The sequence below is a fragment of the Varroa destructor genome, unplaced genomic scaffold, assembly GCF_002443255.2.
Source record: "Varroa destructor unplaced genomic scaffold, Vdes_3.0 BEIS01000006.1, whole genome shotgun sequence".
Classification (NCBI taxonomy): Eukaryota; Metazoa; Arthropoda; class Arachnida; order Mesostigmata; family Varroidae; genus Varroa; species Varroa destructor.
Window position 1 is genome coordinate 12,809,127 of NW_019211459.1, and position 15,822 is coordinate 12,824,948.

Genomic DNA, 15,822 nt, shown 5'->3' on the forward strand with positions numbered 1-15,822 from the left:
ATCCGAACTCACTCGAACGACGATGGAGTAAAGCGAAGCAGGTCAGAGCGTACCCTAGCGAAGCGAATGTTAGGCATGAAGCCGATAAACACCGCCAGGAGCTGCGCAGAATCAACCCGGCTGGCCCAGTTGTAGCAGTAGCTTCTGCACGGGAAACAGCACAGCATTACAGAGGCTATGACTAAAAGAAGGAACTGCTACATCCCCACCACGCGACGTTCTTTCGGCCGTTTGGCGCTTTTCTCTTTTAAACAACTTAGACAGCAAAGCATAGAGAAGAGCGACAGTTTGGAGCAGACGCGGCGCAAGTTAAAAACGGTCTCTCAGTAAATAGAACAAAATCAGATCGAACAGAAAAGGCAACGGGACGTGGTAGGCAGAACGGATCGATCAAAAGCGTCGTGGTTGTGGCATTACTAGAGGAGCTGTTGGCTTGCCGGCTCTTTGAGGATGGTAATGGTCCTACAGCAGACGGTCATAGCTAGTACGATGTTAGCAAGTAGGGATGTAGGCCGCTAGCAGCATACGGCCGCGCCAGCTAACGCTGTCACTCTACGAACAATCAAATGGAGGGGGGTTGGTGGCTAGACGACGTCGGCCCGAAGCTCAACAACCTAACGGACGAAAGTTGTCAACTGTGGACAGACAGACAGACAGACAGACATCGGCGCGTTTCGACCAGCGGCGCCGTTGGAACTAGTACGAGGCCTTAGACTGCTGGTGGAGCTGCGATGCCTGGCGCCGCAGTCTCCGTCAACTCCTCGCCAGTGTCGGCGGCAACGGGGAGCAGCGGCCGCCACAGACCTCTGTTGTAGCGCCTATCTAAAAGGGTCCTTCGGTTGCTATGGCAATAATAATGAGAGCCCACCGAGGCGAGCTGACGGGGCGGGCCCACTATCATGCAAGGAGCGGTCGGGGCGCAGTTGTTGGTCGGTTTGGGAGGAAGAACCACTTTGGGTTGGAATAGTGTAGGGGCCAAGGCGAAGCAGGTCCTGTAATGGGGAGACTTGGTGGGGGCACCGCTGCGGGGAACGACTTCAGGCTGGGGCAGACGATGGTTAGGGTAACACAAGTGTAAGGAGATTGGGTGCGCGAAGCAGCCCATCTCGTCGGCGCTGGCAAGCTGATAGGGGCAAACGCGGAAGGAGAAAACGAGAGAGGCTTGGCTCCGCTGGTCACCGAAGTCTGACGAGTAGCGTCGGCTTGGCTCGGCGCTGTTGGTTGTAGTGCTACCGCTAACCGGACGGTTAGACACTACTGTGCCGCCTGTTCGCCAGGCAGTTAGGTAGAAAGCCCAGCTAGGAACTAACCAAAGGGGCAACCAAGAAAGCTTGACTCAAATGGTAACGGGACACGAAGCAGCTTTGCAGAAAGGCCTGCTTTCCATTACAGCAGATCTGCAGGCAGGCAGGCAGGCTTTAGCTAGCGCAGACAACCGATCGTAGCTATAGAGTCTGCTGACTAGCCGTTTGCTTCGCTGTCTGGCTGGGTGAGCGCTGATAGAATGTCACGTTGCAGTTATCATAGACGGCGCGACAACATTACCCGGGAGGCAGAACACACAAGTGTGCTACAAGGGAAGACTTGAGAAGAGGGTGACCGGCTGCTACCAAGGAAAACGAAGAAAAACCTAAGACAAACTCTGCCATTTGCCCCCCTCCCGCCCCCCCGGGCGAACGGCGAAGGCGGGCCAAGCGTGCAATGCAGCCAAAGGTGGTGGTGGGCTAGCATAGGAGCGACACAAGGTTTGGGTATAGGGGATTTGATAAGCAAGCAAAACAGACTTTTCCACTAGAAAAGAAGGTCGGTCTGTCGACTCGTAAGGTTCAGGGTGCATGGGACAAGCTGCCCACGGTGTCCGAATAGGCTCCACAACTACTCGTTGACTCTGTCTATTTCGGCTAGCTCGGTCATGGTCTTCAGTTATCAGCAAAAGCACGAACACTATGGCCACTATGCTACTGCTTCTACTAGTCCTGTAAGCAGCGCTGGCCTCGTCGGATTCGCATCGTCTCGTCATCGACCAATCAGTCCTCATTGCTGCCGCTGGCGGAGAGGACAGCAGCAGCACCACTCATGTATTAACCCATAGTTCTCTCGTTGTTTGCTGCCAGAGTAGTTCCTTTCTCGGTTCTTTATTTTCCACTTTTCTCTTCCTTCTTCTTTCACGGGTTCTTGTTCGCATCACCCATCCGAATGTCTTAGCGGCCTCGTTTCCTGTCTGCGACTACTTCTTTCTACCCTCAGCCGTATTTTTCGTCGCACCGCCAGGGGCGCTAGTGTCGATGGAAAATCCGCCGCTATCTCAAGATATACATTCCTTCAGCAGACGGCAGAGACTGAAGACGGCTCGCTTACTCCGTAACAGCGAGGTTCCAGAGGAAGCCTGAAGCCCTGCTCGACGCTCTTCTGCCCGCCTTGGTATTCATCCACTGCGAGCCACAGCAGAACGGCGGGCATTCGACACGATGTTGTGAAGGGGCAGCTTTATCATTGCGTGTTGGAACGGCCAAGTGCCTTTCGTCACCGACTGTTGCTAACGCCTAGATGCTCTAATCTCGCCAGTCTGTTTACTCATCTTCGTCACAGCAAACGTTTCAATAATCGGCCTCTGCAATGTCAGTTTGCCCGGCACCGTAATTAATGTCGTCCCCACTGAATTCGCTGTCGCTGCTTTCGTCTTTGTTTACTGCGGCAATATGACCATATGCGATCGTGCTATCGTCAACGCTGGTGCTCCACCACTGCGAAGAGTGCCGCCGTTGTCAGCATCACTTTCACTACCATTTTCTTTAGTAGAAATTGTCATGTTGTCGATAAAACTACAATCCGACGCAGGTGCATTGGCCGACACTAGTTCTAAGCAGAAATAAGCTCGCCAACAGCGGTAAGAGCGCCGCATACTAGCATATAACCGATATGTGGCAGTGGTACAACTCGCCCCCGGCGTTCGCGCTCTCCGTTGTTGTTTGCGTCGATTTCTCTAAGCACGACATTGATATACAGCGGTGTGCGGAATACGACCGGTGCGTTGTATGTAAATAGGGCGGTGAGAGCTAAACATAAAAACGAAAAGATTACGAGTCAGTTTATGCGGGATAGTATGAATAACGCCATGGTTGTTAGCGGCTAGATAATACTGTACCTGTTTGGGTTAATTAAAAAAAAGGGAGTGTTCACGCACCACAAGCTCTGTTACTTGGAAAAATGAGATTAGATCGCGCGGAGCCGAATTCTATCATATAATATTATACTTCATGGGTTTGTGGAGATCGATTTTTGTTTGTGGAACCTACGAAGCTGGGTTTACGAAGTGATATCGAATAGTTGACGGGTTTGAGATATCGTGCTGACATGATTGTTGGGAAACAGAATGCATACGCAAACAATAATTAAATGTTTTCTCAAATTCTAGCTTTTTTTGTCACAACTCTTTGTTAAAAGCTTTCGATCTGTCGCTACCCTTACGTATCCTAGTAGTTGGCTATAGCTAGCAGCGCCCTCGGATGCATTGCAGGTTGAAACTATGTTGAAATCATTCGAGTCTAGCCTGACTCAAGCAGCCTGGGGCGAGTTCATTAAATGACACCGACAAGCAACTGGTCATAGCGACAGATTCTGGGTTTCTCAGGTCGCCGTCCCACCAGCTCTTTTCGGTTCCTATGTGCAACGCAAACTTTAGAGTCCTCTCGGCCCCTTCGACTTGCTCCTTCAAACGGCTGCCACACTCTAAATCCTGCATTTTCTTCCAAACTTCCAAATTTAAATTCACCGGACAGCTCTGCCGGGTCGGTGATGCCTTTCTTCCAATCCGCATGGCTGAGGCAGAGGTTTTCACTTTAAAGATTCCCAGAACAACAAGTTTTGATGGAACGTCATATCAGACAAAGCCCTTTTAAACATATATTAAGGAGGAAACGGGAAAAAAATTCGTGCTAAACCGAGAATTCTGGGGGTTATGTGACTGCTTACTACAGCAACGAGAGTAGCTGTATAAACGCAACTTCATTTTGGATATTACAGTGTGTAACTTTATTGTTCAAGTTTGACAAATTATATATTATCGTTGCGCCTCTTGCTTCTGAGCGTAGTAATGCTTAACTGTTAAGGAATACTGAATCTGCACTGTTATTTTTATTACTTTTTTTTTTTTTTTTTTTTGTTTATGAAACAAACTCTTGTAGGAATGTGAAAGCGTTGTAAGAAACCTTCTGAGCTTAAATATGTCAGTTAAGTAACTATTTTTAACATTGTCCTAAATGTGAGCACAACGATAATTATAGCCGTCAAGAGGCACCTTAATTATCCTCTATATCTTAGAGTAATTATTCTATACTGAGTGTACGAGCGCATGTATTCTGCAAGCTAGGTAAAGCTAAATGAGACTTTCGCTGCAAACATGAATCGCGGACTGAATGAGGGACTTGAAGGAAAAGGACTATACAGGAGAGGCTATGCTACAAAATGTTTTTCAGAAGCTGAGCTGAGCGACAAGCATAATTCCCAAACATCGTAATCATATTCTTGGGTGGGCAGTTTTCTTACTTCTGTGCAACAGAAAACAACGAGTGGCAAAAACAAACCCGTCGTTGTTCGGTTTGCTGTGCGTGGATTCTACCATAAGCGCTGTAGGAAATGAGCTTGACGACTCATGCAGGTCTTCCAGATGTGTGAGAGTTGTGAAAAGTATTATCACGATTATTGCTCCTTATTACCGTCTATAGGACATCTGACAAATCTCTTAAATTCGCTTTATAAACTCAAAAAAAACTCGCATAACCCATATAACACAAACTATATGTTGAATGTTTAAATATACTCATCATTAGATTGTATCGTTGATTTTTATATATAAAGGTTTAACCACTGCGAGCAAGGATAAATACGTAAGAACTGATTGATGTTGGGTGGTCGAAAAGTCGTTATCAATTTTCAAGTAAAAATTACAAAAAAATACTATAATTTTTCATATCTTAAAACAATGTAAATGGAAACGCTATGCGCCATGTTCGCTCTATAATTTTTAGGCGAAACATTGGGACTAGTGATTCTTGCATCCTTCTATTGAAATTAAATTAGCAGCATCAGGGGAGTTCTGCAGAGACCGAAGAAAGTGAAAGCGCAAGATCCGGACTATATGGCGAATGTATTAAAGTTTTCCATTCAAGTTCTCCCGTTTTTTGTTGGGTATGTGAAGATCTAAGCTCTCTGGCTTTTTTCGGGCTGGAAGACAATTTTTTTTTCTCTTTACTCACCCTGATCGATGTTTTTCCAAATGTTTTTTTTGTGATTTTCTTAATTGCTTATAAAAGAAGTCCGAATTAATCGATTTATTGGCCGGCACCAGCTGCTCTTAATGCACGATTCGTTTCCAATTTCACCGAACACAGAGTATCATATTCTCCCGCATCAGTACGGGGTTTGCCACAGGTTGTAGAGCATATTTTACACAGCTTTAGGAATGGCTCGATATTGTTGCGTTTCCCAAGAACTCCACGAATGGACATAATGATCGAGTAAGTTTATGTGCCATTTAAACATCAAGCTTGTCTTTATAGCCAGTTTTTTTCGTATGATTTCAAGCTGTTTGCTAACGAATGTTTAGCTCGTTGGCGATGGTATGGCTACTGACGGTTAGTCTTGCCCAACCTGCGCAACAATTTTATCAACTTTTTTTGCCATGGATCTGCCACTACAAAGAGCATCCTTCGACTACTTTCAAATCTCAGCTTCCAATCACACCAATGATGACCCGTCGTGGTTCATTTTGCCTCAGATATGTGACTTAAGCCGTCTAGCTGGAAAAACTAGCAGTAGCTTTTCGATAACCTAGTAAATAGAAGTAAGTTAAATACAGGGTAGATGCCAGTCGTACGGTGGGCTGAAAGATGGTATACGAAAGTGCAAGCTGATTATACTATCGCTCGACCCGCTACCACGTCCTGCTTACCTGCAGACCTTATACACACTTATGCTCAAGTATTTAGCATGGACGTTGAACACGCACTTTGCGACCTGCTAATTAATCCCATCTCTACGAGAACTTTTTCCGTATTGTTTCGATGGACTACTGCACTAAATCATAGCGCTACCCAGTTTTTCTAATCAGCAATTCAGAGATACATGGTCAATATCTGTATTGTCAATTTTTTGTAATATACATGGTTTTGTATGTTTATTGCTTTCTGAATTATAGCAGAAGACCTATGCGATAGCGATCTGGACTGCGGCGGCTCGGCAGCGGGAGATGCGAGCAGTTTGGACGGCGACTCACTTGGGTCGGCGGTTAGCGATGAAGCCGCAGCGCGTCTTCGTCTCAAACGAAAGCTTCAGCGGAACCGTACTTCCTTCACGATGGATCAAATCGACGCACTCGAAAAGGGTACGCAACTGGTGATTATAAGAATATAACGTGTGCACAGGCCGTTCAATCAACCAACGACAATGAGCAGTAACCCTTATAGATAGATAAGCTTTTTCAACAATAACTTGCTCTAATGAAATATCTATTTGTTGTTCTTGCAGAATTCGAAAGAACTCACTATCCTGACGTGTTTGCTAGGGAGCGGTTAGCAGGCAAGATTGACCTTCCCGAAGCAAGAATTCAGGTTAGTAAATAGTAGGCTACTGAGTCAAATCACGTTACCTTCTTTTGCAAGGACGTATTATCTTAGGATGATCATGTTATTTTTGTTCAATTGTCTCCATTCATTAATTGGCACCGTCAAATACGACCGCAGATTTGATTACGAAATAGACTCCTGCAACCTCGGGGATCGTATATTTGACATTGCCTTTTTCCACGCGTGCCTCAATACACAACCAAACTGGTGTGGCTTACCGCCCCGCAAGGCCAGTACCCTGCGGTATTATCCAAACTAAGCCGGGAAATCCTTTCCAATGGTTTTCATTCTGCTGGGAAACAACCGCTGATACATTGAGCTAACCGGCGTGGCCGCTACGTCCGGGACGACACAGCCCTTGATAATTGCTTTACCCATAAACTCTCCCTATACGTGGGGCGGCTTCACCCTTGGCCCGACAACCCCCTAGTGAGAATTGGCGATTCAATGGAAGTTCAGGAAACCGAGCTCCCCCATTTCCCTTGATCGAATGAAGAGCGTCATGCCCGTTACCAGTTTAGCTTCTCCTGATCGCCTTTGCTCTTGGCTGCCATCCGTAAAAGCTCGCTTTCTCCCTTAATGATGATGGTTGCTCGGATTGACCGTTGTTCGCGGTGTTAGTCGGCCACAAGAGACTCCCATCGCCATCAGCTTCGCAAGCCGCGTGTGGGAGAGACTCCGACGCGAAAGCAGTCGAAACCCGGCAGTCGCTGGCATTTTCTTTTCCTAAAACGTCCTCCAACACAGACCCAGTCTCGTGGCTCGCCCTTTACTCCTTTCTATGGCATTATCGCTTACCTCAACCCAGGGGCCAGTTATACGGTCAGTTGATGGAGACAGGGGGGTGAATGCGCGGCCTGCCGATGCGGTGATCATTAACAAAGTTTGGTCCATGCACACCCCCACATGATGCAAACATATACTGCTTCAATGACTATTAGCGACTATTAATCTATGTATATGAACGGGTACAATATTATGCTGTAGTAAGGCTAGACGTAGAGGATGAAACCGATGCGGCTGATATCTAGCCCTACTAACTTCTAGTTATCGTTATTACCATACGCATTTGCTGCATTATGTGTCTGTTTTACATGTGATTGCGAAAATTATTATTGTCGTCGGTAATTTTAAAGCGGGCGGGGATGGGATCGGTGGTTCAAATCCCGCAAGTGACATATACTACACAACCAATGTTGAATAAAAAAAGCTCTTTTTATTACATATTCTTGTTAGATTTGCTATCTTGACTAGCGGAGTATCTTCTTATGTCTTAATCTTTTTTTTGCTTTCATTTATTCACCATTCATCAAAACAGGTGTGGTTTTCGAACCGACGAGCGAAGTGGCGACGTGAAGAGAAACTGCGGAACCAGCGGGGCCCCGAAGCGTCACCGGCTGCCAGCGCCGCTAGCGTGGCAAGCGCTGTCAGTCTGACGGATCACGAACACGCGGCGGCCGATTCGCCTCCGCTCGCATTGAGCACAGCGGCCGCAACCGCTGCAGCCGCGACCGCAGGCAGTCCGCACAGCAGTCTCATCAACAACATGTCAAGCGTCTCGGTATCGCTGTTAGCCGCTGCGCCTAGCGCCACAAATGGACGCACCCCGAACTCGGCGCTGCAGACGGCACTTGAACCGTTATCCGCTTCGCCGCCTCGCGGACCTGCTTCGGCGGGCCAACTCAATCCGGCCACGGCTGGAGGCTTTGCTAATCTCTACAACCATCCGCACATCGGTCACGATAGCTATGGGTGCGTGTTTTTCTTTACACGTACATAGACACGTGTGTATCTATGTGTCTACTAAACGTTTTTAGGTAGACATGGTGTAGCCATGCTGGAAAGAGTTCAAGCTGTAGAAGAGAATATCGTCTAATCTGTTGGTGAAGAAGGCTAGGTTACCTTGTATCGATCCTGCTCTTGTTTGTATGTACTCACGCTTAGAGAGCTCAGGTACTTAAATAGCCGCTCAACGAAATGTTAGTTGTTATATCATTCAAGAACTAAATTTGTGAAAACTTAGTGGTAATGTCACAAAGGAACTATTGTTAAAAATAATCGTTTTGTGTAGTGAGTCTCTGATACTAAATGAAACTGAGTATGAATGGAACGCCTGTCTGAACTTTGGGCAGCCACTAGTCTTTACCAGCACAGGCCCCTTGATCTAACCCACTTCGACTTCTAATGAAGACATTCGTTTGTGTCGCAATGACATTCTGCAGTTCGATCTCACAGTTCACGGCGTATGGTAGTGGGCCAATGGGCAATGCTTGTTTGCAACAGAATTCGTATATTACGGGGCACGGTCACCGAACCTACGACTCGCTCTACGGGTCAGTCCAACGCGGACACGGCCAACACGGCTCGTCCGGGTCTGTAGGCGCGCCCCAGTTTCCGTCCGTCAATTCGCCGCCCTCTAACACTGCTAGCACAGGTAAAAATGGAAGCAATCGTGGGAGATATTTATTTGAGATGTTTAATATATTCATATTATTAACAATCTTCTAGCTCACTTCAATAGTAAACGTTGACTCGATCAATATAGCAACTCGCTAAAATCAACTATATATCGTTTCTTTTTTGTACTATTAATAGAAAATTACTTGTCATCCATATTGACGCTAACATTTAAACTGAGCGGGTATTGGTTCTTTCTGATTAATTGCAGGGGTGATTTCCGCCGGCGTATCAGTGCCCGTCCAAGTCCCGGGGGAAGCGAGCGATCTCACGCCTGCCAGCTACTGGTCTCGTCTTCAATAAAATTTGAACTATTATATATGATGATGAGATGCAGGCAACAACGACAACGATGTCGACTCAAGTAATCCTGAAAAATACAGCTGCAACAAAGAAACTGTTGCAAACGTTGCAAGTAAACATCGAAGCCATTGGAAGCGCGCACGACGCTCGACGTCGTACGTGGAATTACCAAGCGGCGGTCAGCACCGTGGCAGTTAACTTGCCAATGAACGAAATAAGGTAGCACGGCTTGTCAGAACAACAAGTAATACCGAAACAGGGCTTTAGTAATTATTGTCGCTCAAGTTCAAGAAAAATTGATCGGAAATACCAATAACTGTGAAACTGGAAACGGAAAAGTTCGAAGCATGAACAGTGCAAGGCTCGCTCTATCGTAGGATAAGCGTGAAGCCGAACCAGCTCCGCAGGTCATTTTTTTGTTTCGAGCGGAACCATGCATGAACTAAGCAGTTGCATGACCCGTAGCTATGCCTCGTATCCTCAAGTACTCCAACTGCTCTCTGAATTTAGTCATCGTAGCCCAAATAGCAAGAGTGTGCTTCACGATGTGGCAAAGTGTCAAAGCACGCTATCGGTACGTGGACAGCTGACAAATGATGTAAAAGTATCACCGAATATCACTGGTCTTGCTCGCCGCCAACATGGCCTTTACGGTATGCTGTAATAAAATGTGCGTCGTTTTACGTTGGCCGCGACGTAGTACTGTATTTTCAGAACGAATAAAAACGCGCCCGCAGTTCCCTTTATAAAGCTTAGTGGGAATGAGATTCTTCGAGCGGCGAGGAAGCATGCCGACCAAGTTAGCCGCTATTCACGAGCGCTGCACTTCATTATTAACCAGAGTTAAGCTCGCGTGATGGCTATGATTACCTCAAAAATGTCTATTCCCCTCATTGGTTGCTTTTTTGCAAGCCCGTCCGCTAACGTAATGCCCACGAAATGACACGAACAGAACGCCCAAAGTATCGCCTGCGTGGAGCGACCTTACATTAAGTGTACGGCCGCTCTGTCAGTTAGATTTTCCCGACCCCACCCAAACCCAATCATCGCACCCTTTAACCCCTTGCAACAAGAAAAAAACAAGCAGAAACCAAATACGTCCATGTACTTAAATACAAACAACCAACTAATTAATTATACGAAAGAACTAATAATGAGAGGGAGAGTTGCAAAAAAATTATAATAATAATAATAATATTAATAATGCTAATAGTAATAATAAAAATACCAGAATAAGAAGGTGATTATGCATACACACAGACAAACCATGCTGACATGAGCATGTTAACAGGATAAAATAATTATAATTAAATTAATTTATATTCTATTTCTTCCTCTCGCTAAGTCATCCTAGTGACAAGCGTGAATGCCGTATATAAATATATACGAAAAATATATAAGTGTAAGCTCCCGCTGACACGGAGAAACAACACCTAATGTTGGCGGCGAGAGAAATCGTATCGGTAGTTGCCCGAAAGTTTCCAAAGAATGAAAGGCAGAAGCAGGTCGACTATAGTCGACGTGTGAAAGCTAACATACGTAACTCAACTGTACATTACATAATACGTAAAGAACGAGAATGATTAAGTAACTCAGAACGATGACAGACGCGGCTAATTTCGATAATGAGCGATATGAAGAGAGAAAATGGGAAACAAATGAAAATTTGAATGTACGCGCGCGCGAATCATCGGCCTAGTCAATGCAAGCAAAGCCCGCCATGTTCAAAGAAAATGAGGGTGAAGCTGTCGACCAGCACGACGGGAGATATCGCTGGTACTCGTGCATATAAGCATATATCCAACTGCCTGTTCATATGGAGAACGCTTTACTTCTTTTCGCTATCTACCAAGTTGGTTTACCTAGACCGCGTTCATTATATATACATATGTGAAACGGTGGCGATAACGTTGTCATATTTCCCTAGTCACATGTATAGGTCTAACAATAATGATACGGAGATAGCTAATAACATCGAGGCTAAGCCGGGTACGTCCGCAAAGATCAAAGTGTTGCCGGATTATGGCCGAGGATTCGCGCGTCCACAAATATCGGAATCGTGTCAGACGTAGGGGAACAAAGATAGGAAAAGAATGAAATTCACAGTTAGCGCACGGCGTGTCTTAGGTGTCTTGTTTTTGGTTTGGTCTGTGCAAATCTCATGAACATTAAGGGATAGAGAAAAGTTAGAAAGCGGCTAATTATACTGATGTCGATTGATGACATTAAACGGGAGTACACGTCCAAAGAAGATAATTAGCTTAGAAAAAGGTTTTGAGACGCACAAAAAAACACGGTAAAAACTGCGCTGATTACTTGTGTTAACTTGGTATTGACTGGCCAATCGGTACTTGCAGTTGATTTCCAATTAGCTCGAGCAAAAACCTACTTTGTCAAAACTTGCTCTGTGTATTTTTTCGAAAACGGCAAATACCGTCTTTTAGTGTTTCAGTTTGCGGCCCTATGCAGTGTCTGGATACCATAAACTCATTTAAGCCTTGATGCGACCTAAAGCGTTATCGCTGATGTAACAGCTTCCAGTTTTAAGAAAAGGACTTATGTCGCCTGAAAACATCAAGTCTGACCAGGTCGCATTATATATGTATACGGTTATAGAGCTCTAATCCAAACAATTCAGCACAATAACGATGAAGATCTGAGCGTGCGCTTTCTGAAGTTTGTCTAACCTAGCCCGTTCCCCACTCAACATTCTGGTGATACTAACAACAACATAATATTATAAGATTATTATATAATGTGTATAAATAACTAACTACAGCTTCTAATATTATTATTATTTCAACTTTTACTCCTTTCCTGACTAAGTACATCTAGTTAGCTTTCGGCTATTAATAAATACCAAGGCTTGAATAATCAGCGATACGGCTATTTCTCTCCGAAACTGAATAATGATCCAGACTGATAACAATGTGCCATCCATATTAACCAATTTGTAAGGCGGCAAATTATAAATCAAATGCTCATCATACATGACCATGCAAAATACTTTTCAATCCTGTAATTTCTGCCAAGAAGCCAAAATATATATAACAGAGCGGATTTAATTCAGTAATTATCCACTGCCTAATAAATCTCGTTCAGTGTTCTAAAGCAACTGGACACTTAGAAAGGCAAAACAGGCTTAACGAGGTGACCCTTTTCGGTTACATTTATCTATCAAAAAATGATGAGTAGCGCGAAAAACATCCATAGGAGTTCCTGGAATCATTCTGTATAATCAAATTCTTCAAATTCGGATGGCCGAACTTCGACCGACAATAAACCTATTATTGAAATTATTAATTAAGTGTTTCGAGTGTTAAGTCCGATACTAGCGTTAAGCGTTGCTTGAGACATGCGAACAAAGTTATTAATGCTACTAGTGCTACTACGACAACCAAAACAAGGCAGCAAAACGATGTAGGCTGTTTGACTAACAAGCCTGAGGTTAGGAAGGACGTAAGAAGGAACCCTGAGTTCAAACCGAATCCAGTCCATTCATAACTGTGTATATTTAATAGAAAGACGGGAAGGGAAAGAGATCCAATAAGTAACGCATGTAATAAAACAAATGTGAAGCCAGATGATACGATAACACTGTAAAAACGCAACTTGACATTTACTACATCAATATATGTGAGCCAGGCAGAGGAATGGCAGGAAGAAAATTCTCAACACGCATATTTACAGGGACACGCAAACACACATATTCACACATTCACACACACACTCGCGCATACACACGCACACATACACACACACACACACACATAGTAATAAACAGAAATAGAAAACTGACTGAAAAAGCCAAAGGAACACCAAACTCATTTAGGACACATTGAAGCATAATTGAAGACTTGTAAAACCAAAAGACTGTGCTGGCAAACGGCAGTGACAACATGCGAGAGGCTTGAGTGAGTCACCGGAAGATGGCGAAAAGATGTTGGGTGAGTTATGAATGACTTCATGGCATAACAGGACAATATGGGAAGGTATCAAAATAGGATTTCACTAAGAAATGCAAACGGCCGTCCTTTTCCTGCCGCCGCCTGATCTACGTATCGCATATTAAATGGAAGGTACGGCAGGCAATCACAAGATTATGCATACCGTCAAACTAGAAAATTGAAAAAAAATCATGCATTAAAGATGAGGAGTAGCAGCAAACAGTCACGAACGAAGACACACTATTGTTGGAAAGGACATAAGCGTGGCGACCGAAACAACGCGTCCCGTTGGCGATCGAAAGAAACAGAATTGATGCGAGAGAGAAGAAATAAAAAAGAAAGTGAGATTTATCTCACGATATTGCCGGTATCGATAATGGGGATGATGACGATGACGATGGAATAAATAGAAACAACAACAACAACAAATCTCAAAATAAAATAATATACAAAATTCATATGATGTGCCTCGTTGTATGAGTTGGACAGGACCCGCGGAAGTTCGAAGTGGAAACAAAGGAGTCTTTGTGATTCCCGTTATCTAATTCTCCGAGCTCTATCTTTCGCCGGTTACTTCTACGGATTTGCGATCTATTGTACTGTTTGCTTTATTAATATTACAGTACTATATATTACGTAATGGATCAAATACATCAAGTTTCTCGAGTTATATAGCATTTGTTTGATGCTTGAAACCCCTTTTACACGAAGATCTTTTAGACTTAATTTCTTAAGAAATTTCAATCTCGATACCACTCATTTGCTAGCTCAGTATAAAGTTAGCTAGGTTTAGGTTGTCGAAACGTCGAAAATCCGTTTTTCTCACTAGTTCTAGCAGCCCTTGCAGAAGAAAATTATAAAATAGTTTCGGTAACTTCGCCGTGTCCCTAACCGACGAAGCTTAGGTGTAAACAATAAGCTTATATCGCAACTAAGTTTATCTAGTTCTTATTATAATTATCACACGCTCAAGGCCTTGTGTAGCCAAAAAAAAGTTGAAAGCTTTTCATTCTATGGGCCATGAAAGAACTAGCTTCAAATAGTCGTGAAAGGTGTATGAAATATCCATAGATCAACTTTTTTTTTAACAAAAAAACTAGTGTCTTGAATTTATTGGAAGAACTGAGGTTTGCCAATCGGGCTTTTCCTTAAACTGGTTGAAAAAACACATTCTCTTAATTGAGGTTATTTTCCTCGTTAAACACATACCATATAGCCTTCTAAACAAAAAATATATGCATATATTACACGGTCTACTACACATAATGTCTTGATTCATTGAAATTTAAGAAAAAGACTGCATGCAGATTCCAAGGAGTGTTTTGATACGTATTTTTCTTTTTCCGTTATGATTTATTATGAAAATGCCATATTTAACGTATTATTTTCTTTATTCATATAAAATATATAATTATCTTATTTTTATGTTCTCTACGACGCCGGTCAGGCATTTCCGCATCTTTTTTTTTTGCTCTCCGTCTCTTCACTCCAACAGTGCATCTCCATTTCCATTTTAACATACTTTCGCATTTTTTTATTTTTCTACATTCCACGATTACCTTCTCTCAGTTCGCTTCTATGTCCGCAGAGTTCGTTCCTACTACTCTACATATATTAGACGTGCCATGTTTCTAAGATTCATCTAAACTGTACTTATTTTTTGTTTTCGATCAGTAAATCAAGCATACAACACGATTCTGTAAACATATGATCAAAGTGCACTTTCTCAGTGGATCTCGGTCGAAACAAGTTGAAAGTAATTGTTTCATTTTCCAACCAGCTGCAAACATCCAAATCACATAGGTATCATTTTTTCAGTTGTTTTCAGTTGTTCAACTTGCATCAATCTTTCAACATTATACAAGCTAAGTCAAGTTTCTACAGGGTGTTTCTTCCTAAGTTCACATGATACATTTCCGCGCGTTATCCTTTCGACTTCTGTGTGTGTTTTTGATGGCTACTTTGCTGTAACCGCTGTTTTATTCCGGCAGCTCATACACCTGACAATTCGATTAGACTATCCCTTTTTTCATTGGTTATATTTCTAGCGTTATTTTTTATTTTTCATTACCTTCTCTATTTAACTGTCAGTGTATCGCATACAGTCGTGCATATTTTCGGCATACAGGGACATAAAAAGTGTCATTTAAAATCCCCATCGTTGCTCACTTGTCTCATAGATTGCTACATACAGCAGTTTTCGACATATCCGCGACCAAGAAAAACGTTCACAACTCTAGAAACGACAGCTCGACCTTTCCGTCTTCGTGATGCCGAACATACACGCATACGCATACTATCATACTTACTGCCTATCCTACTTTTATTCTCGCTTCATTTTTATCACAAGTTCAGGCCGACATGCGACTCTCATACTTGGACTGTTTCTTATTTTTGGCATGATCTTTTGTTATCGACATCGAATCGATAATGTGTATATATATCCCAAAAGTGCGAGTATTTTGTTAAGAAAAATTAACTGATGATAAAAA

The 15,822-nt window shown here is 43.6% G+C and overlaps 2 protein-coding genes across 7 annotated transcripts in view; one reads left to right on the forward strand and one right to left on the reverse strand.

Annotated features, from left to right (window-relative positions):
• The window catches only part of LOC111253103 (paired box protein Pax-6-like), a 68,864-nt gene extending 55,076 nt beyond the window's left edge, over positions 1-13,788 (forward strand). For 3 of the 5 annotated variants that reach the window (XM_086993457.1, XM_086993459.1, XM_022812037.2), the window contains exons 7-11: positions 6,197-6,382; positions 6,526-6,608; positions 7,942-8,375; positions 8,846-9,057; positions 9,292-13,788. In XM_086993457.1, the coding sequence (XP_086849583.1) occupies positions 6,197-6,382; positions 6,526-6,608; positions 7,942-8,375; positions 8,846-9,057; positions 9,292-9,383 (1,007 nt within the window). In that variant the 3' untranslated portion in view covers positions 9,384-13,788. The remainder of the gene's footprint in view (positions 1-6,196; positions 6,383-6,525; positions 6,609-7,941; positions 8,376-8,845; positions 9,058-9,291) is intronic. The other 2 variants (XM_086993458.1, XM_086993460.1) reach the window with 1 other exon arrangement.
• The window catches only part of LOC111253097 (uncharacterized), a 45,260-nt gene that overhangs the window by 17,903 nt on the left and 11,535 nt on the right, over positions 1-15,822 (reverse strand). The window lies entirely within an intron of this gene.